Source organism: Mustela putorius, unplaced genomic scaffold, assembly GCF_011764305.1.
Source record: "Mustela putorius furo isolate JIRA1106 unplaced genomic scaffold, ASM1176430v1.1 tig00000196_pilon_pilon_pilon, whole genome shotgun sequence".
NCBI classification, from domain to species: domain Eukaryota; kingdom Metazoa; phylum Chordata; class Mammalia; order Carnivora; family Mustelidae; genus Mustela; species Mustela putorius.
The window spans coordinates 1,909,988-1,931,296 of record NW_025421310.1 but is presented as its reverse complement, the minus strand read 5'-3'; the positions used below and the strand labels follow the sequence as shown (position 1 = coordinate 1,931,296).

The window sequence follows — 21,309 nt, the reverse complement described above, 5'->3', positions numbered from 1 at the left end:
CCAGAAGAATTTGCAGATGTGGAGAGTGACAACCTGGTACCGATCCGCTCTAGGTGATGCGTAGTGACTCACTCAGGTGTTACCAACAAAGTGGACAGACATACCACAAGTGACCACCCTGAGTGGCCTCGACTCTGACGGGGTTGTCTGTCCACCCCAGCCTAGGTCAGGGAAGGTTTCCTTTTAAGAGGAGAGGACACCCAAGCTGAGACCTAAAAGATGAGCAGGAATTAAAGAGGAAGGTTTCAGGCAGCAGGGCAAGGCAAAGACCCAGAGGGGAAGGCAGGCATGGATATTTCTGGCTACTGCAAGGACTTTGGTGTGGTCAGGGAGTAAAAGTGTTCTAACTTGGAAGGCCACTGTTGGGCTGCAAAGGATTTGAGAACCTTTTGAATATTAATGCAAAATTCCATGTGCATGTGCACTTTCTGAAGCAGAGTTGATGGCATTTGGATTGAGATTTGTGACTCCCCCAGAACAAGCCACCGATCTGAAGTTCAAAGAGGGAGCAGCAGAAGATGAAGCCAGAGCGGTCGCCAGTGGTCAGGCACACAGGGCCTCATAAGCCACACTAAGTAGCTTGAGTTCCTTTATCCTTCGGGTAGCAGGTGGGAGTGGGGAAAGCATGAGAGTAAGGGGCCGGAAGTAACGGAGATCAGTGAGGATCTGGTGCAATGATCCAGACACTGTGGACCGGAGCAGAGAAATAACTTCCCATTTGCACTGCTGGAATAAGGGACTTAGAGGCCTATTTGCCACAGCCCATAGGTGCTAACTACATTCAAGACAGATTACTCAGAGAGGCCAGCAGAGGGTGCTGTTGCCCAACACGTGCACCAGCAAGGGGACTTTCCAGAGAGATGGAGGGCCTTCCCCTGTGCTCTGAGTGCAGAGGGAGGCACTCCAGGGTCCCATTTAGCCTAACTAGCCACCAATTTTGGTTCCATCTCACATTCAGATGCCTCATTCCTGATCTCAAAACTAGTCGGACTTCCTCCTCCTCTTGCAGCCTGTGTTCCATTCATAAGGCTCTGAGGTACTTCCTGTAAGGGATGGGGCTCAACTGGCACTCCTGTGCCCCAGCATTATCCTTTACAAGGGGCGAGGAACACCACATATCCCCCCACCACATATGGGGGAGAGGACACTAGGCTATTAGGAGATGCAGACACAAAGTCTTTTAACTTGGCTACTTAAAAAATTGTTCCCTTCTCCAGGAAGACCTCCCCTTACCACAGTCCCTACCCTCAGACTTTCATAGCTGACCATGTGGTGTCACCATCCGAGGACAAGTCCATGTTACCTCTGGACTGGGAGACCCATGAGAGCAGAGCTCCGGCCTGTCCTGACCATGCTGGATCCCCAGCACTGTCGAGAGAGAGTGAGGCACAGAACAAGTACGTACCCCATAGTGGCTGGATTAAGAAGTTCCTGGAATCCCCACTAGCCTGGATCCAGGAGTGCAGGAAGGACCCGTCCTAAGGCCAACACCCAAAACCAGGACCAAGGTAGATGGTCCCCATGATGACCCCCAACAGTCCAGCCCTGGTCTCCATCCCATCAAGCCTATCTCACCCTCTGCCTAGGGACCTGCTATGCCTTTAGTTGCAAATTCCTGGAGATTTGGGGCTGTGAGTGGACCAGAAAGAGCAGGGACCAGAGAACTACTTTAAAATGAACTAGTGGATTTTATACTGAGAGCCCCAGGTTTAAGGGGGGCATCCCCAGCACCAAAAACAGGGCCAGGCAACACAAAACCCTCAGTAAGTGTTTAATGGATGAGTAAATAACGTCCCCTTTGAAAAGGTCCCACCCCAATTAAAGGCCAACTGCAGTAACACTTCAGGGTTTCAACCCTGCTTCCTTCCTGCTAGGAGGTGCCATGTCATTTATTGAAAGAAAACAAAACAAAGCAAACACATTTCTTAGTAAGTGCAGTTTGTTAAAATCCTGTTAAAACATATGGGTCAGGGGGGAGTAAAAATAATCAGAGGATCATTGTAGGAAAAACCTTTAGGTCTGGCACCTGGAAGACCTCTGGAGAGGAGGCGGTGGGAGAAATCTCATGTTCTGAAGGGAAAGAGCACCCCCAACCTCCCCTTCTTCCCTCTCGTCCGCTTAATCCCACCAGAAACTACCAAGACGCCTGGAATAAAAGGTTTCAAGTTCAATAGTCACACTCTCTCCAAATACAAAAAGCAGTTACAATTCAACTCAACACAGAAGCTTGTGTGCAAGGTTAGGGGAAACTGAGACATCGTATAAAAAGTTAGGTTAAAGATGATTCTGTGGTTCTGTTTTGTGTGTGTTTTGTTTTGAGGCTGTGGCTCTTCCTCTGTCACCTGAACTCAGAAAAGAAATGGTTATCCTGATGAAATATCAATAGCCACAGTAAAAACAGATAAATTCTAAAAATTTAAAAAAAAAAAAAAAAAAAAGCATAATTACCAAAAAATATCTGTCACTACTTCCTCCCTCCGCATTTTACTTTTTAAATTTGTGGGGTTTTGTGTTGTTGTTTTTTTTTTAAGTTTTTGATTTTTTTTTTTTTTTTTAAATCCTGAAAAGTAGACAGTAAAACAGCTCCTGGAAGAATGTACAACCAACTGCAAGAGGGTCTGGGAAGCTGAGGGGCTGGAGCAGGGCTGGGAGAGGTGGGCAAAAGGGGCCCTCCCTCAGCCACTGTAGCCTCACTGTATGACCAAGGGGCAGGGGAGAGGTCTTTAGTCAAAAAGGAGGCAGGAAGGAGAAAGAAGAGGAAGAGGAGGAGGAAGAAGGTAAGGGGACAAACAGAAAATAAAAGATCATTGTTGCCTGTTTGAATCCAGAAAAAAATGCCCGGCCCTGTGTTGGGGAAGAAGCCCCTCAGAGGGGAGGCAGTGGGCTGAAAGGAGGCAGCCCTGGGATGACCCGTCCCCCAGCACCACAGGACCCAGTGTGGGTAGACGAGGGGGCCGAGGTGGGCGCTGGTGGAGGAAGCCGGCAGGGGCCTCCAGAGCACACTGGCTACTGTGTGCTTGTGCCTCCCTGTGTGTTCCCGGAGTAGCTCCCGTAGTCGTAGTTCCCGTAGTATGGTGGCCACTGGCCCTGGTTCTGATAGTACTGGTTCCACTGCTGGGCATACTGGAGAGAGAAACCAAGAGCACCATGTTATCCTTACCCAGACCCACATTTGGCTCCTGTCTCGAACCTCCTCTCATCCAGGGGAGAGATGAATGCACTGACAATAGCCAACACATGAGTCCCCTGGAGAGATCAAGGTCCCCTGGGAGGGTAAGTGACTGACCTGATGTCCCATGGTTGGGGAGTCAGGGACTGAAGCCCAGACCTCCTGGCTTGCCAAACTAATGTCCTTTCAGGTATAGGCAGATACCATATTCAAAACACTGAACAACAGGTGGGATGGCCTAGCACCAGCCAAGGGGCATGGACACTGGCCATGGTGCTGAAGCAGGATTCAGAGGCCCCTGCTATGCCATTTGTTGGCTTCAATGGAGAAAAGAGGCTCAGATACCAGTGCAGAACGTTCACTAAATGGAATGGCTATATCAGGTGATTGCCAGCCTGAGATCAGCCCATCTCTGTAGTATGAATAACGAGGGACCCCAGTCTCAGAATATACATCCATGCAGGTCCCCTGGAAGTCTCTTTATGTGTACCCTCCCTCCGCTGCCCCACCCTGAGTCTGGCACCTACCTGCTGATACTGGTTATAGCTGGGCTGAGGGTAGGTCTGTGCAGTGGGAGGCGGCGGTGGGGTGTAGGGAGCCGGGTTGTAGCCGCCATAGCTCCCATAGTTGTAGGCAGGCGGTGGTGGTGGCGGCGGCGGTGGGGCTGTGTAGCCCTGGCTGTAACCTCCTTGGTTGTAGGGTGGCTGGCTGTAACTCGGCTGTAAAGTGGGGGAAAAAACCAGGGTTCAGCTGGGATGGAAGAAGGGCCTTCATAAGCTGTGCACCACAAAGGAACTTCCCTGGGGGAGGTTGTTTGCGGGCTGAGGAAATGGGTCAGCTCTGTGACATGGTGGGACAGGGAAGGAGGCAGGGTTGTGTTTGTTCTGGACTCTACTCCCAGCTCTAAGATTCTGGAGGAGCAAGAGACACAGCCTCTCTTCAAATTCTACTGCTTTTTTCCCTCCCGTAAGATGAGAGTTACAGGGGCGCCTGGGTGGCTCAGTGGGTTAAGCCGCTGCCTTCGGCTCAGGTCATGATCTCAGGGTCCTGGGATCGAGTCCCGCATCGGGCTCTCTGCTCAGCAGGGAGCCTGCTTCCTTCTCTCTCTCTCTCTGCCTGCCTCTCAGTGTACTTGTGATTTCTCTCTGTCAAATAAATAAATAAAATCTTTAAAAAAAAAAAAAAAAAAAAAGATGAGAGTTACAACAGAACTAGCCCTTCTGATGGCCCTGCATCTTCGGGAAGCTTGAGCGCACAAGCCACCAGGAACTCCCTAAATGGTGGTAGTTGTTTTGGGAAGGTCTGCTGAGAACAGTAGTAGCAATTTCCCAAGTGCTTCCACATGCAGACTGGATCATTAATCCCTCTAATTCCCCCATCAACCCTGTGAGGCAGGTTCCACTAGCCTCATTTTATAGAGCAGGAATCTGAAGCTCAGAGAGGTGAAATTAGTGGACCCAAGTCACACAGTAAAAAGTGGTGGAGCTAGGACTTGACCTCTGGTCTGTCTAGTTCCAGAGTCTTACCCACAAAGCTAGAATACCACCCATCCCTCACAGCAAACCTTGCAAAGGAGTTCTACCAACAACTCCATAGTCTTTTATAAAGAAAACGAGGTACAGAGAGGTGCCACTGTTTGTGCAAGGTTATAGAACCCAGACATTGTGGGGTTGGGGTTTGAATCTGTGCCTACCCATCCTGTTCTAGGAAACATTCTGGTTAGACCAGGACTGGGAGTCATTCATCTGTCTCTTGGCAACTGTCCCCAGGCCTGGCATGTGGAAGGCACTTAGGAAACGGCTGTGGACTACTCTGGCTAACAGTGCCTGTGCATTCCAGAGCCCAAGCACTGGCTTTTGGAGAACTGGAACTGAGCCAGGAGCTGCTCCAGAGTGAAGCTCTCAGGACACAGGGCAAGACCTCCCAAGCTCAGGGCGTGGCTCCAAATGCTGCCAGTCTAGGCAAAAGGAACTCCAATTAGGTGCTTTCTTGGGGATTCAGGAGAGCCCAGCGACAGCGACTTAAGCAATAAACACCCACAACACATGACTGTGAGGGGGTGGGAGAACAGGTAGGTTCCTGATTTATCTGGGTCTGGAAGGAACAACTAGGGTCCACTGCAGTCAAAAGCACTGCCATGAAAAAGGGCAGAGTTGGAGGAAAGAGTAGAGAGGTGTGGCCAGGACGCCCACTGCCCATTCCCCCAGCCCACCTCCTCTGGCCTGTGGACGCACACGCTCCTTCTCTCACCTGTGGAGGGCTGTAGCTGCTGACAGTGGGGGTGCTGGTATTGGCGCTCGAACCGGGGATGTTGCTATTCTTGCTGTAGCTGCTGGTCCCCGGAGGGTTCCGAGCAGGGCTGTAGCTGGGTGGTGGTGGCGGCTGCTGGGGCGGAGGCTGTGGCGGCGGCGGCTGCTGGGGTGGCGGCTGCTGCTGAGGAACCCGGTTGTAGCTGCCTCGGTTGTTGGAGTTGTTGTTATCCCGGCTGTTGTTACCCCAGCGGTTCTGGGTGTAGCCACCACCTCCACTGCGGTTGAAGCCTGCGCCAGATAAGCCAGGGGAGAGGCCCTGTCACTCTGAATTGGTGACCCTCAGGAGCAGGGCTCTACTCTTGGTCTCCCCAGATCCCCAGGCTCATCCCCTGTGCAGCCCCGATAACTCAGTCATCACTGTCTGCTGACAGGCTTGTCTTGCCCACGGGACTGTGAGCTTGGGACCAGGGCTGCTTGGTTCCTACTGTGTCCCCAGCATCCCAACAGCTGCTGAACAAATTGGAAGAGGTGGTTAGGAAGAGGGCAGCATAGTCCTCTTCATGCTTGGTCAAATGGGTCAGTTCCCCCTGAGCCCTTGAGCAGCTATGGCTGGGCCCAGAACCCTGCCCCCTGCCAACTCCCACTGGTCTCTGGACCTCAGCCTAGACACTGGTGTCTCGGGAGGCCTTTCCTTAGTCTGCTCCCTCCCAGCCTGGATCAGGTGTCACCAAGCTCACGCTAACCCAGGGCTTTGCCACTCAGCCCAGAAGCCTTCTGGACAGCCACTACAGGGTGATGTGTCTGTCTGGGTCATGGCGGTGTCCCCAGAACCATCCAGCTCAACACTGAAGCTAAGTGAGGCATGCTAGCTAAATCATGATCATACACTTTGCTTCAGAAACAGCAGAACTTAATAACAGGCCACTTGGTGCTAACTCTAGCTCTGGATTTAGTCAGGCAAATCTTGGTTAAATTAACTTCTCTCAGCCCACTTCTCTACTTGTTTTAATACCAAACACCAAAAACAGTCTTAACTTTTGTCTTGTGCTAGGTCCTGAGCTGGAAACTAAGACCGGAAGTAAACTTGTTCTGGCCACTCTTAAGCAGCTTACGGTCAGATGGCAGAGAAGATTTGCGAAAATGACACTAGAGTAAGCTGCAAAGGGGCATGGGCTTCAGGAGCAACGCCCAGGGAAAGCAGGACAGTGGGGGAGTTCCCCTGAGGGCCTACGGTTTGACTCACCACAGTTCTCCGCCAGAATTCAGCCCACAGCCCACAGTCCATAGCGGGTGCTAGGCAAATTCACCTGCTGACACAACGCCCAACCCTAGGTCACAAACCCCAACCCTGCCCCAGGAGCCAAGAGCTGAAAGAGCACTGTTTGAGATGGCTCACCTCCTCGGTAGTTGCCTCCTCCACCGCTGCCGCCCCCTCGGTTCTGGAAGCCTCCTCGGTTACCCCCTGGTGGGCCTCTGTTGTCATAGCGCTGGAAGCCACCACCACCTCCGCGGCCCCGGAAGCCGCCACCACCTCGGTTGTCAAAGCGCTTTTCAGGGGGTGGCCCGGCCTTGCGACCTTCCTCGTTGTACTGCCTCACCAGCTTGTCGGCCTCTTCCCGCTGCAGCTCAACGAACAGCACCTCATCCAGGAAGTCCCCGACATCCGGCAATGTGAAGTTGGCTGGGAAGAAGGCAGGGCCCCAGAGGGAACAGGGAGAGGTCAGTACCTTCCCCCGTCTGGTTCTGACACCCCTGGGACACTGGCGTGCCAGAAGGGAGATGGCAGAGGGGATGAGTAGTGAGTGACAGAAGCAAAAAAGGGTCTCAACCTAACAGTGTTCAGGGTTAACAAAGACTCTCCTGTCTCTCTTCTGAGGAAATGACCTAAGTGCCACCAAATATAAATACACCCTCCAGCCTCCCCAGGGAGTGGGCCAGGCAGGTGGGATTAGCATCCTTGTTTCTACAGAGCAGGAGACAGAAGCCAGCTCAGTACGGCACCGGTGGGTGCCAGAGGCAGCGCCTGTCGGGTTTTTCAGTGTCTGCTCCCACATATCCTCTCTCTCATCCTGGCCCAGCCCCACTGAGTCTGAAACCCATGCCCTGAGAGATTTCTGGCAGCTCTTCCATTCACAGCTGCACCAGACAGGAGGTAGGAAAGAACGGACAAGATCAACAAAGGAATAAGCCAGGAGCTGGGAAAGGGGCTGTGGAAGGTGCTTTTCTCCAGAGGACCGCGCTGTGCTATCCCCCCGGAACCGCTCATCTCCTACCTTTCATTTCAAGGACCGCGTGATCTGGGACATCCTTCCCCTCCTCGTCGGTTCGCTTTATTGTCCGGTCTTTTAGGTCTTCATCAGTGGGACAAATTACAATGGCTTTGCGCTGGAAGCCTTCAAACGGTCTCATTTTTCGTCTCTGGGCTGACCCATAAACATTTGTCTAGGGTAGGTAACAGAAGAGGCAAGAAATGGCACATTACAAATTGGGTTTTTTTCTCTGTCAGGCATTATGTAGGCCAAGAAGAGAAAAGTATGCTAGTTCTCCAAAGTAAAGAAACTCAGAAAACTCGGAAACTCAGAAAACCACTCTTTTAAGATTCTTGAGCCCATCCTCAGAAAACTGACTTGGGAAAGTGGCTGCTGACAGTCACAGGACAAGGGGTTCCCTGCGGTTGCACTTTAATGATCTTTTTTTTTTTTTTTTTTTTAGATTTTATTTATTTATTTGTCAGAGAGAGAGAGAGCACAGGCAGAGTCAGAGGGAGAGGCAGGCTCCCTGCGGGGCAAGGAGCCCAATGTGGGACTCGATCCCAGGACGCTGGGATCATGACCTGAGCCGAAGGCAGCTGCTTAACCAACTGAGCCACCCAGGCGTCCCTGCACTTTAAACTCCTATTTATTAGTGGTATGCCACCTTACAATATCCCCCCCATTCTAAAAGTAACACAGGCTCATGTGATAAATACTTTAGAGTACAAGGCAGAGTAAGAATGTAGAGTAAGAACCCCTTCATCCACTTCCTGCCAGTCCTCCTTCCCCAAAACGACTTGTACTGAATTCACGTACTTCTAAAAAGATCTGTGTAACTTTTTTTTTCTTTTTAAAAACACTTACTTTGAGACATGATGGGAAAGTCTTAGAGGTACACATGGAAAGTGCTCATGTTAAAATATGGAATGCTTCATGAACCCATGGGTCATCCTCACGCAGGGGCCACGCTAATCTTCTCTGTATCGTTCCTATTTTAGTATATGTGTTGCTAAAGCCAGCACAGATCTGTGTGATTTTTAGCACAACTGCAGGGGTGCCCGGGTGGCTCAGTCAGCTGTGTCTGCCTTCGGCTTAGGTCATAGTCCCAGGGTCCTGGGGTGGAGCCCCATCAGGCTCTCTGCTCAGCAGGGAGTCTGCTTCTCCCTCTCCCTTTGCCCCTACCTGCCCTCTCCTGCTTGCATTCTCTCTCTCAAATAAATAAAATCTTTTAAAAAAAACAAACAAAAAATAACACAAGTGGAATCAGGCTAGGTACTGTCCTGAAGGCCTTTTAATTTTTTTTTAAAGATTTTATTTATTTACTTGACAGACAGAGACCACAAGTAGGCAGAGAGGCAGGCAGAGAGGAGGGGAAGCAGGCTCCCTGCTAAGCAGAGAGCCCAATGCGGGCCTCGATCCCAGGAGCCCGGGATCATGACCCAAGTCAAAGGCAGAGGCTTTAACCCACTGAGCCACCCAGGCACCCCGTGAAGGCTTTTTCACTTAATGTTTCTCTAATTAACGTTGCCAGTGTTCTCTTTTAATGGCTACATATTTACAGAATGGTTGCCATAACTAACTGGCCCTTTCTGACATTTGTATGGACTCTTGTCGTCAACACTGTGGTTCCTTTATTCACTCAGTCCTTCTCTAAAGCATCAGCCTCACCACAGACTTTTAACCAGGAGCTGGGTAAGGCAAGAGCCCATGCATTTTGTAAGTTAAGTTTTGCTGCTAATGTTTCCCTTCCTCTTGGTGATGCGCAGGTGTGTGCTGGGCTGGTGGCAGCACAAAGTGGCGCTCTAGAACACACAGGACCAAGAGCAGCAGTTAACAACAGCTTCCATTTACGGAGTACCTCCTATATGCCGGGCCCTCTGGAACTGGGGCCTGGACCCGCAGGACCCCAGAATCAGCCTATACACCCAAACCACCTGGATGCTACTGATAAAGAGAGCAGCCCTAATGCCACTCGGAATTCCCAAACCTGTCTCTGGAGGTAGGACCCAGCCACCTCTATGGGTATCTGACCTATTTAAACTTAGACACTCAACACAACTGGAGTGAAGAGGAATATGTGCCTTTGAACAACTCTGAGAGGCTCTGATGGACTGAGGGAGAAGCCACAGCGGGGAACAGCCTGTAAAGGGGCGTGCACATGAGAATATACCACATGTTGAAGCAACGGCTTGGCAGGATGCAAAGCCCCAGGTCAAGTCCTAGTGTGGCCGATAAATCACTCTGGCCAGTCCTTATAGTTGCTTCACTTGGCAAACAGAGATGAAGAGCCTCCCTGCCAGGGCTGTGAGGAAGGAGAGGAAAAGGATGCAGAGCAACAGTCCCCGCGTGAAAAGTCCTTGAGCAGGGGTTCTTAGATGGCCTCCAGCACAGGAGCCACCCTGACACAGGCAATGCGTGTGTGTGTGTAGGGGTTGCCTGGCACACTCCAGCTTGAAGGCAGTGTGTGTGTGTTTAGGGGTGGTTTGGCACATCCAGCTCTAATCTGACTTGCTCAGGTCCCACCCATGTGGTCCTGGGTGAACAGTGCCACTCAGCCTACTTGTCCGTAAAATCAACGTACTGTGCATTTAATGAGTCTCAAGCCCTTAAAAGGGAGAACAGTATGAATGTCAGATGCTCACCATTAAGACAGCAGGAGTTCATGTGTGTAAAGGCCCTTGGTTAGCCCAGGGCCTGGCTCACAGCCAGCAGTCAACAACTGGGAGCCACTGTTGTTATGGCCGTTACCGGGGAGGGACGTGTGCCGTGGTTAGCCTCACTGTAAAGTAGATATGAAGAAATCCACACCTGGGGAAGACCAAGCCATAGCGAGTTCCCATCAGAAGGGGACGGGGGTGCCTGGGTAGTTCTGTTGGTTGAGCATCTGACTCTTGGTTTTGGCTGAGGTCGTGATCTTAGGGTTTTAAGATTTAGCCCCAAGTCAGGCTCAGAGCTCAGCCTGGAGTCCCTCTAAGAGTCTCTCTCTCCTCCTGCTCACACAATAAATAAATAAATAAAATCTTCAAAAAAAGGAAGAAGAAAGCAGGGACAATGAGACAGGGTAGAGCAAATACGGGCTCTGGGGAGGAAGCTTGGGGCTGAAATCCCAGCGGTGCCTTCAACTACTTGTGAGACTGCAGACAAGTCACCTAATTAGCCCACGCCTCAAATTTCTTCATCTGAAAGACAAGGATCAGATCACCCACTTTTTGGCTCTGGTGAGGATTTGCAGATGTGAAAATGTCTGGCATGTGGCAAGGAGGAGGCAGGGAAAGTTCCAAGTCAACACGCACAGGGTGGATCTGAAAATAGGGCCAACAGGACTGACACTGTCCCAGGAGAGACTTCCCAATGGAAAGGATAAAGGAAAGTTAAATTCGAAGAAAAGACAAGACACAAGAGATCCTCTCCCAAAACACGGAACAGGAAGCTGGGCTGTGGGTCAGCCAGAGGCCAGGGACCCTGGTGTACATCTGCTGGAAGATCTGGGTGGTGGGTGTAGCTGTTCTCTAAACCAATCAGACCTCTGGTTCTGACACACACCAGGTGGGGATGTTCCTTCCCTGTTCCCCGAGGAAAATGTCCCATCCTCCAGGGACAGGAAGGAGGACCGTGTGTGCTGCAAGCACACATCCATGCCGTGAGGACTGGCCCAATAGAGAGGCCTTGGACTACAAATGGTTAAGAGGCACATCAGGTTACGGAGGAAAAGTCCCTCTCCCCACTGCTCTTCCTGGACTCATTCCTGAAAGCAAAGCAGAAGGTGGCATCTGATCATAGCAAGATAGAATTTGGCCTCTTCTCGCTAAATAATGAGGTTTTCTCCTGGCACAAAAGCCAGAGTGACTGTGGCCCTAAACCAGTCTGTGGACAACCTATTCCATGGTTCTCGCCTGGAAGAAGTGATCCTCTTTTCTTTTCACTGCCTTGAACCCCAAGGACAGGGATAAACACCTCCTAGAGGCTTTCCAAGGGGCAGACCTGCCCTGTCAAGGTACAGAGGAGGGGGCAGACAGAAGCAATGCTTTCAAGAATGCTAGTCCCTGCAGCTTCATGGGGTGGTGGGAGACGGGGCGGAGCAGCCTGGGCTCCAGTAATAGGCAGCCTCTGTCCTGGGAAGTGGCTAGACTCTGAGGGATGGCTCTTCAGACACTCTGGAATGGAGGTGCTGAGAACACACTTGGCTAGTGTTTTTAAGACTGCCTTTCCCTCCCCTTATTCCTGGGCTGGGGGAAAGGAAGAAGAGTGAACCAGGCCAGCAGAAATGCAAATACTTGGCTTCCTGGAGAAAAGGGAGTTCACTGCTCGAGGTTGTTGCTACAGCAAACACAGTGAGGTCAGAGCCCTTAGGTCGGCCCAGCATTGCTCTGGTCACTGGGGGCTGCTGGCAGCTGTTGCTAGGAGACCAGCACAACAGCTAGGTCAGCTTTTCCAGCTGTGTGGGATCCCTCTGCCCTGCTCCTGCTTCTCCCAGTCCCACCCTGCTTGAAGATGCTGACTCTAAGAAGGTCTGGGGTTGTCTGTGTTCCTTGGCTTCCTGGCTATCCCCAATCCCTAGCAATGTGCACCAAAGGACAGGAGTTAGGTTTCTCCAAGAAGCTATGTGGGTAGTTCTGGTGTGTGATGGTCCGTGGGACTGAGGGAGTAAAACAGTAGGCTGCTCCCAGCCTGAGTTCTCTGAGAGTCCCACTGTCCCCTGCCCAGAGCTCATCAGGGTCAAGCTGGTGGGGAGAGAAACCTGGCTGGACCCCAGAGGAGCACATTTAAAGCCAATGACAAAAGAGCACACTCTGGACGAGGAGCGAGGTAAACCCAGTGGAAGGAACCACACATGCGGCAAGAGAACTAGCTGGAGTGTTAACAGCGGGACAGGCCGAGGCTCTGGGGGTGGGGAAGGTGGAGAAGAGAAACCCCTCCCCCTCCACCGCCTGCCAACAAGAGGCGGTTTACTCTGTGCCTCTACTCTTGGCTCTAGGTTTCTGTCTCATGCAAAGGCAGGGCACTCGTCAACAGGTACCCAAAGCAGGACAATCACCACACGTTCTGCAGACTGAGGCGCGGTTGGCAACACTGTCACATCCAGCCCTGCTTATCATTACTGCCTGGCCTGCTCTGGGTTGTTAGAGCCCGAAGGGGAACTCCTAGCCTGCAGTCCCGACTCTGAGGGTGGTTTGGGGGCCTCACAGAGGGCCCTGCAGAGGCCTTCTCAAGGCCTCCAGGACAGATCCTGCTCCTGTCCTGTCTCGAAGCCTGTTGTAGGCCAGGGGCAGGCCAGGCAGCACCTCATTCCAGAGGCTTTCCACAGATAAGCAAGAATCCCAAAGAGCACTTGAAGTGATGCAACCTCTGTTCCCCTTTCTCTTCAACCTTTCACCAGCCAGGCGAAGTGAGCCCTTTTCCTCCCTGATGAAAACATGACCATGGTTCACCACCGCCCTCAGGACAAAGTCTCAATTCCTTTTATCATTGTCCATGTTCTGGCCAGGCACCCCACCTCCAGAAAGTTTTCCTAATTTTCCACCATGGCCCCCACCATTCTTGGCTGTGACTTTCTGGGAAGTCAGCAGAGGCCTGTTCTACCAATAAAGCAACTGCAAACTTCAAATAGGTTCCTTTCCCAAATGAGGCCTCAGCTTCCCCTCTGGTCCACTTTGCTCCTTGCCTTCCTCAGATGTCCCACAGCTGTAACACCCCCATGATCTCAAGAGGACTCAAGTCATCACTAAATGTAGTCCAGGTCCCTACACACCTAAGAGTGTGTGCTTAATGAAACACATTCTGGGAGAGAAGCCAGGATCCTGGATGAAGGCAGAATCCTGGCTCATATAGCCTCTTTTTCCTTCCCACTCAAAGATGAGCATTTCTGAGGCCAACCTACACAGGAGAGCCAAATGCAGGGAAGTCTGACCACTCAGGAAAAATCAAAGGAAAAAGGGAGCAGAGACCTGAGCTGAGACCCTGGGACTGCAGGATCTTTGCCTGACGCACTGTTTCTGCTTTGGGAGTTCTATCTAGCTCAGGAGACAGCTATGCATCAACTTACCCCTTATCACTGTTAAAGCTGGTGGAGTGGAAAGTGCCCGCATCTAGTCAGGGGTCTGCTCTGAATCTTATATCCTACTTCCAGGCTTTTCTGGAACCCACTTTTGGGGCTTAACACAAAAGAGGTCAAACCACTGGCCTTAGACCTTGTCCTGGGCCTGAATAACCTATAGCTTCAGGCTCCAAGTCAATCCTCCAATCTGTGGTTAATGTGAGAACCCTCCCCACACCCTCCTTCAGAGTTTAAGTTATTTGCCTCCCTGTTGGCTTGGGTCACTGGGCCTGACAAGCAGGTCCCTCTACTAGGAGACCAGCAGCCCTAAAGAACACAGGTATACCTAGTACAGCCCTGGACCCTGTCCCTGAATAAGCCAGCACAAGCTGAGAAGGCCACAAGTGAGTCTTCACAGAGCTCAGCTGTTCTGTGCCTGGCTCACAGGTTGGGGGCCTGACTTCTAGGGATAGCCCACTCAGAGATGCTGAACACAGATGTCAAGACCATTTATCCCTAGGACTATAATCCTTCTTCACTGGGCCACATATTTGAAATGGGTTTTACAGATCATTTAACCAGCAAACTGGGGGCAGAGAAGGCAGATATCTAGGTATCTAAGTATTTAAGTTATCTAAGTGTCTAAGTATCTACAGTATCTTGGTATCTAAGCAAGGAAACCTCAGGGTACGAAAACACTACTGCTCTCTACTTTTCAGGACCCAGAGTCCCATTGAGACCAAGTCGGACTCTAATTTCAAAATGCCCTGACAAGAAGAATGGGGCAAAGTGAAGCTTATTTAAAAGATAAAGTCTTTGGGATGCCTGGCTGGCTCAGTTGGTAGACCACACGATTCTCAATCATGGGGTTAGAAGTCTGACCCCACATTGGATACAAAGATTAATAATATAATCTTTATTTTTTTTTTTTAAGATTTTATTTATTGGAGAGAGAGAAAGCACACATGCACACACATATAAGTAGGAGGCACAGTGGGAGAGGTAGAAAGAAGCAGGCTCCCACCTGAGCAGAACCTGATGTGGAACTTGATCCCAGAACCCTAGGATCATGACATAAGCTGAAGGCAGATGCTTAATTGACTGAGCCACCCAGGTGCCCAAGAATAAAATCTTAAAAAAAAAAAAAAAAAAAAAGGAAGGAAGAAAGAAAAATTTTAAAAAGTTTTTTAAAGGGGGAGGTTGGCTGTATGCATCATGAATGGGGCTGTGCTGTGGCAATAACTCTGGGTGGCTCTTAGACTATCTTGTTCTCAACTGTGGGTTTTTTTTTTTCTTTTTAATTAGTTCAGTGAGTTATCTTTTTTTTTAAGAGTTAGTTTATTTATTTGACAAAAAGCGATCACAAGCAGGCAGAGAGAGGGGAAAGCAGGTTCCCCGCTGAGCAGAGAGCCCGATGGGGGCCTCGATCCCAGGACCCCGAGATCATGACCCGAGCTGAAGGCAGAGGCTTTAATCCACTGAGCCACCCAGGCGCCCCTCAGTGAGTTATCTTATCAAAGTTTAGTATTATGAGATCATGTCCTGTATTCTTTACAAATTCGAGTCTTCAGGGCTCAATCCTATGACTGCAGCATTGCTCACTGGATGAAAATACACCTTTTCAGGTCCACCAGCCCATCTCACATCTCTGCCATTACGTAAGGACACCAAAAGCATGGCACAGCCTCGGCCAATATTTAGTTTTCGTAGCATGCTGTTTCATCAACAGGCCACACATTTCCACTCTCAACACTTAACTGCTTGGCAAGATCCTTTAATTTGTCCATTATAAAACTATAACAGCAAATAGCTTTTTTTCTTTTTGTCTTTAAGGACTAATTTCTTCTTAGGGCACCTGGGTGGCTTCGTTCGTTTAGCGTTTGACTTGACATCAGTTCAGTTCATGATCTCAGAGTCATGAGATCAATCCCCACATTGCATTGTGCTCGGCACCCAGAGGGGAGTCGGCTTCTCTCTCTCTTCCTCCCTCTACCCCTCCCCCAACTCGTGTGCCTCCTCTCTCTGTAAGAAATAAAAAAAAAACTAAAAAAAAAACTAAAAAAAAAAAAAAAAAATCATTAAGAAAGGAAAGAACTAGGAGTGCCTGGGTGGCTCAGTTGTTAGGCGTCTGCCTTCGGCTTGGGTCATGATCCCATAGTCCTGGGATCAAGTCCCGTGTCAGGTTCCCTGCTTGGTGGGAGGCCTTCTTCTCCCTTTCCCACTCCCCATTTGTGTTCCCTCTCTCGCTGTCTCTGCAAATAAATAAATAAAATCTTAAAAAAAAAAAAAAAAGAACTAGTGCCATCTTATGCACTCTTTTAAATGTTGACTATGAGGCCTCATTTGTTCCACTATAAACAGCAGCTTACTGGTTTATTATGAAAAGGATATAACTCCAGAACAGCCACATGGAAAAGCAGCTTCGGGCAACATATACAGAAGGGCACAGAGATCCTGTGCTCTCTGAGCACACCACTCTTCCCCAACCTCCACTGTCCACCAGTCTGGGAGCTCCTACTCAATTGTTGTTTTTTTTTTTAAAAGATTTTATTTATTTATTTGCCAGAGAGAGAGCGAGCGAGCGAGCACAGGCAGGCAGAGTGGCAGCAGAGGCAGAGGGAGAAGCAAGCTCTCTGTTGAGCAAGGAGCCTGATGTGGGACGCTGGGATCATGACCTGAGCCAAAGGCAGCCGCCTAACCAACTGAGCCACCCAGGCATCCCTCAATTGTTTTGTATAAAATGCTCACTCCTATGCGAAGCCAACTTGGTTCCCTGGTTTCCAACCACTTTTCTGACAAGCCTGCCACCACCACCAGCTCTGCCCTCACGGAACTCTGAACTCAAGGGATCCGTGGGCTATGCACATGGAAGACATGCTGGTAAGGCTTCCAGGAGAGGGGTGCCACAGCTCACACATCTGCACTCAGATTTTTAAGAGAGCCCAAGGGCAAGGCTAAGGGCAGCAGAGACTTATTCACAGATCCACCATTATGGGGTCAGCTACATGAGAAAGCCTTCGGGACAATGTCCAGAATGATGTCTCACAGGCGGTAAACATGAGGAACTTGTTACTCTGAGACAGGAATCCATCCTTAACCATGTTTGGCTCATTCATCCTTTTGAGAATACTGAAAACGACAGATGATCTTCCTATCCTAACTCAAAACTGTCCAGTGGCTTGGTTTTTGTTTTTTTTTAAAGGACGTATCTGTGCCTGCATATAAAATTCTGGTTAATTTCATAGGTTCCCAGATCACCTGATGCTAACAGCCTTCCTCTTAACTGGCACACAATATGTGACTAGGTACGTAGTGGACAGTCATAAGAACATGCTAAAAGAAGCTGGGACGTACCTGTTTCGTAGAGTAATTAACAATCTCCAGCTACGATACACCAGACCGTGTGCTATGAGGGCACCATTACGATCTCCCTCTTACACACCAGGAGACCAAGATTTGGAGGATGAGGTCACCTGCCCACAGGCATGCAGCTAGGAAGTGGCAGAGCTCGGACTCAAGCCCAGGTTTGTCCAGCTCAGAAATCCATGTCCCTCCCATCTCACTAAATAGCTATCACCTCATGATCTTCTTTTGGGCTGCTGAGAGCCTGAGTTACATCTGGATCATGCCCCAGACCCCACCCACCGACTGGACTCAAAGAACTATGCCAAGAGTCTGGGACCATACATGATGATCAGCACTGCAGTCCAAGTATTCTGGGGAAAAAAATAAAAGTACCAGGCACCCAACAGGCCCCTTTCCTTTCCTGGGGCAGGACAGTCACCAGCAAGTACCTGATCTAGGATATAGTTGCGTTTCTTGCGGGCGGCGATCTGGATGAGGCGGTTGAGGCACTGGGTGGCCTGCTGGATGAGGACATCCCAGCGGCCGGCATAGTTTCGCTGCCGGCGTAGGCCCATCACCTGTGGGCAGAGGGTGGTGAAGGGGTGGGTGGTCCTGGCTGCAGGGCAGCACTGGAACGGGGGGTGGGAAGGGGTATATATGTAGTGACCAGGGGCCATCCTTACCCGCATTTTATCCATGATGGCATTGGTACCCAGAATGTTGTACTTCTTGGAGGGGTTGGAAGCTGCATGTTTGATGGCCCACGTGGTCTTACCGGCAGCAGGCAGGCCCACCATCATCAAAATCTATAAGAATGGGACAAAGAGGGACACTGAAGTAGTAGCAGTAGGTGGCATGGAGGCCTGGCACCACCCTCACTCACTGGTAACCTCAAGGGTAACCCAACCTCATGGCTGCCTCCAGAAAACAGCAGCAGTAACTGCGTCTACACAGTGCTGTTGTTGAGATTCAAAGACATGAGGGCTGTCAGAGTCTTAACAGATGGCCTTGCATGGGGTGAGCACAAAATCAAGTGCTGTTCTTGTGAATATTTACACTTTGGTTCAGGCAGGATTAAGTGGCTTCTGACAGGGAAAACCCCGGACAGGGTCACGCACTGAGAATGGTGCACATAGCGGCCAGGAGAAGTGGTACAACCCTCCTGGAGGCCGAGAAGGGGGCAGACTATACGCATGAGGACAAACACGATATTTTAGTACATTCAGAATCTGGCAAACACTAGATACAACCTAAATACCTACACCAAGAGGGGAGCAGTTCGTTTGTCAGGCCATTAAAAATGGGTTTAAAAATAGGGTTTCATGTAGTTGGCTAAAGCTCACAAAATAATGTTGAATGAAAAGGGCAGATATCAAAATGCTTATACTTTATCATCTCAAATTATAAGTTTGTGTGTACAAAACAGGCACCCAGCACAGCAAAAAAGATAGACAGCCTAAGCTCAAAAACTTTACTGGTGAACTTACTTGCAGATAGTGGAATTATGAGAAATTAACTTTCGTGTTCAGTTTTTTAGGAATAAGCATAAAAATCACTTTTGTATCTGAAAAACCATCATTTTGAGAGCAAAGCTCCCTGGTAGAGCTTCTGCAGCCAAATCACCCCCAAGATCTCTTGTCATTTTTATTCATCAGATGGTCTTGCCCTCCCTGAAGGAGCCATGTGGAAGAAGCCACATAACACTTTCTTTGGGAACCTTTCCAAGACTTAGGTCTCTCACCTCAGCCTCTCCCTCCTCCGTGCAAGTCACACCATGGCTTCCCTCTCCTCTCTCTCCCAGCCCTGGGAAGCCTAGAGGAAGTAGTCCCCCACCCAACCCCAAGGTCACTCCCTTCCTGAGTTATGCTCTCACCACCTGGCTGCAGTGTCTCCCCTCTGCCTTGGCACCAATGTGGCTCTGGAGAGGTAGCCTCCATTGCGGTCTTCCAGGCCCACTCACCTCACACTCTGCCTTGCTCTTTGGTCCAACGGTGCCCCGGGTCCGCTCACTCAGGGGAAGGTGCTGGATAAAGGTAAAGCCTGGGAGGACGGAACAGTAGGGCTCTGCCCGCTGCCCGAAGTTGAACTCCACCGCACAATTCTTCACCAGGACATGAGGGTAGAGGGCCTGACCGCCCAAGGCTTCCTTCTGGATCCGGAAGGCAATGCCCATCCACTTCCCATTCTTGGTGAAAGAGAGTTCCACATCATTTCCACATTCAAAGTCCTAGGAGAAAGAGCCAAAGGAAGATAACTGCCAATGCTTAGCTTCAGACATAACACTAGGAAGAGCAAAGCTAGGAGGAAGCAGATATGGGGAGTGGAAATACAGCCGCCTTCCCACATTTAAGTGTCCCCCCATACCACCCGCCAGCAGATACAGGAGAAGGCACCAGGGAACAGCTGAGAAGGTGTGGCCAAAGCCCTTCTTGTCCCCAAATCCCAAAGCTGGGGGATGTGACACGTGTCATTTTAGGAAGCTCCAAGTCTTGTGCCTAAGACAAATGTTGACAGAAAAGGCGATTCTGTCTGTCCTCAAGCCTAGCAAGAGTAGTCTGCAAAGAGAACAGATGGAAGGAAAGCCACAGCAGGGCTTCTCGAGTGAAGCCCAGCTCTACAAATGCTTTCATTCGTTTAACACGTGTTCAGCAGCTCCTGCTCTTGCTGGGGCATAGATCTGTCAGTGATCCAGGCCTGTTGGAGCACGGGGCCTGGTGAGGCATCAGACAAGGACACTATCCTAATTTAGTAAGAGTACCTACCCAGGAGCAAGATTCTCTGAGGAGGGGACCTGCAAGCCAAGTCCTGAACAATACATGGAAACAAGCCAGGTCTTCGGGGGGAGGAGAGAGTCCTACAGAGCAGTGTTGTTTGTGTACAAATCCGATGGGGAGAGAACAAAGGGTCAGTCTGGCTGAAGCACACAAGATGAGGAAGAAGGAACTTCAGGTGCGGCGGGAGAGCCAGGCGTGCTTGTCCATTCAAACCCTATTCAAACCCCATTCCTATGGACCAGCTGGAGCTCAGTGGTTAAGACCGTCTGGGAAGGCAGACTGCTTCAACTCTGCTATTTACTAACCGTGTGACCTTGAAGTTCATCTACAGTTTCCTTATCACACAAGGGGGGCCATGACAAGACTATGCTGCAAACCGGACTAAGTGGGTTAATGGGAATGATGAGTCCGAGATGCCAAGCACCGTGGGGAGACATGGTCCCTGTCCTGTGTTGTGAGGGGCTCTCTGTCACCTGGGGAGTTTGGACTCCATGCTGATGGCAGAGCAGAGCCCCTGACTTGTTTCAAACAGGGGAAGGGCTTGGTCAAAGCCACTTCAGATCATTCTGGGTGCAAAGCAAAGGTTTACATTTAAGGGAGACTCAAAATGTGGGATCAGATGGCAGCCTGAAGCAAAGCACAAGGTGAGGTTCCTGATAAAAGTACAAAACCTGGTATTCTTTTCCTCTGGAGTGGGGAGAACACCTTGGAACCTGTCCTTTAAGAAGTGACGAGAATCCCTTTCTCTAAGTAGCTTCCTCACCAGTGTCCTCAGCACTCACAGGACAAAGCTCAATATGGTCGTTATCTGTTCATCTCTAAATGCCCGCAGAGGTCAAGATCATGCAGGGCAGATACCCAAACATCTGGCAAAGGGACTCCTGCCCAATCCCTGCTCATTTGAACAAGAGTGGCCGAGGTCACCTTTACTCTCTCACATGGAGATGAGCATCCCGGGGGTCAGTCTTCCTTACGACCAACGGCCTCACTCGGGGAGCTTACTATATTGTACAGAAACCAGCACCCTCAACTGACAAATCCACCACCCATGGGGTCATCTGTCCAAGAGGCAAAGGTGGTCCTGTCAGTCCTGCTAAAGCACCCTGGTGCCGGTCCAGGGTCTCGAATCCCAAATTCATCATGCCCGGTGTTATCATCAGTCTTCTGTAAGGCTCCAAGCACAATATTCCTTATGGTCTACTGAAATGGGTTCTATGGTTCTCGCTGCCTGACAGCCATTGTATCCTCTTCTGTGAATGTTGAGAACTTGGGATCTAACACAAACGGGCTCCCCCTGGCTTCCCTCGGGCTCCTAGTCTTCACATCTCCTCCAATCCATCACCCCAAGCCTTCTAAAAAGTTATGGCACCCTTTGAAAAAAGGAAACTGTGAATGGGATCTTAAAAACAGAAGGAATGGGGTTCCTGGCTGAATGATCTAGTTGCAGCAGGAGTCAAGGCCTGTAGTTATGCCCTAGCACACG

The 21,309-nt window shown here is 50.3% G+C and overlaps 1 protein-coding gene and 1 non-coding gene across 7 annotated transcripts in view; both read right to left on the bottom strand.

The window, feature by feature from the left end:
• Positions 1-1,871: 1,871 nt before the first annotated feature.
• The window catches only part of HNRNPUL1 (heterogeneous nuclear ribonucleoprotein U like 1), a 37,496-nt gene continuing 18,058 nt past the window's right edge, over positions 1,872-21,309 (bottom strand). For all 6 annotated transcript variants that reach the window (XM_013047613.2, XM_045076841.1, XM_013047612.2 and 3 more), the window contains exons 8-15: positions 19,013-19,279; positions 17,736-17,858; positions 17,502-17,630; positions 7,695-7,863; positions 6,818-7,102; positions 5,420-5,709; positions 3,697-3,888; positions 1,872-3,123 (exon numbers count right to left, since the gene is read on the bottom strand). In XM_013047613.2, the coding sequence (XP_012903067.1) occupies positions 3,007-3,123; positions 3,697-3,888; positions 5,420-5,709; positions 6,818-7,102; positions 7,695-7,863; positions 17,502-17,630; positions 17,736-17,858; positions 19,013-19,279 (1,572 nt within the window). In that variant the 3' untranslated portion in view covers positions 1,872-3,006. The remainder of the gene's footprint in view (positions 3,124-3,696; positions 3,889-5,419; positions 5,710-6,817; positions 7,103-7,694; positions 7,864-17,501; positions 17,631-17,735; positions 17,859-19,012; positions 19,280-21,309) is intronic.
• Positions 8,589-8,695, bottom strand: LOC123391292. Its single transcript, XR_006605916.1, has one exon. It is a non-coding gene; the product is annotated as a U6 spliceosomal RNA (small nuclear RNA).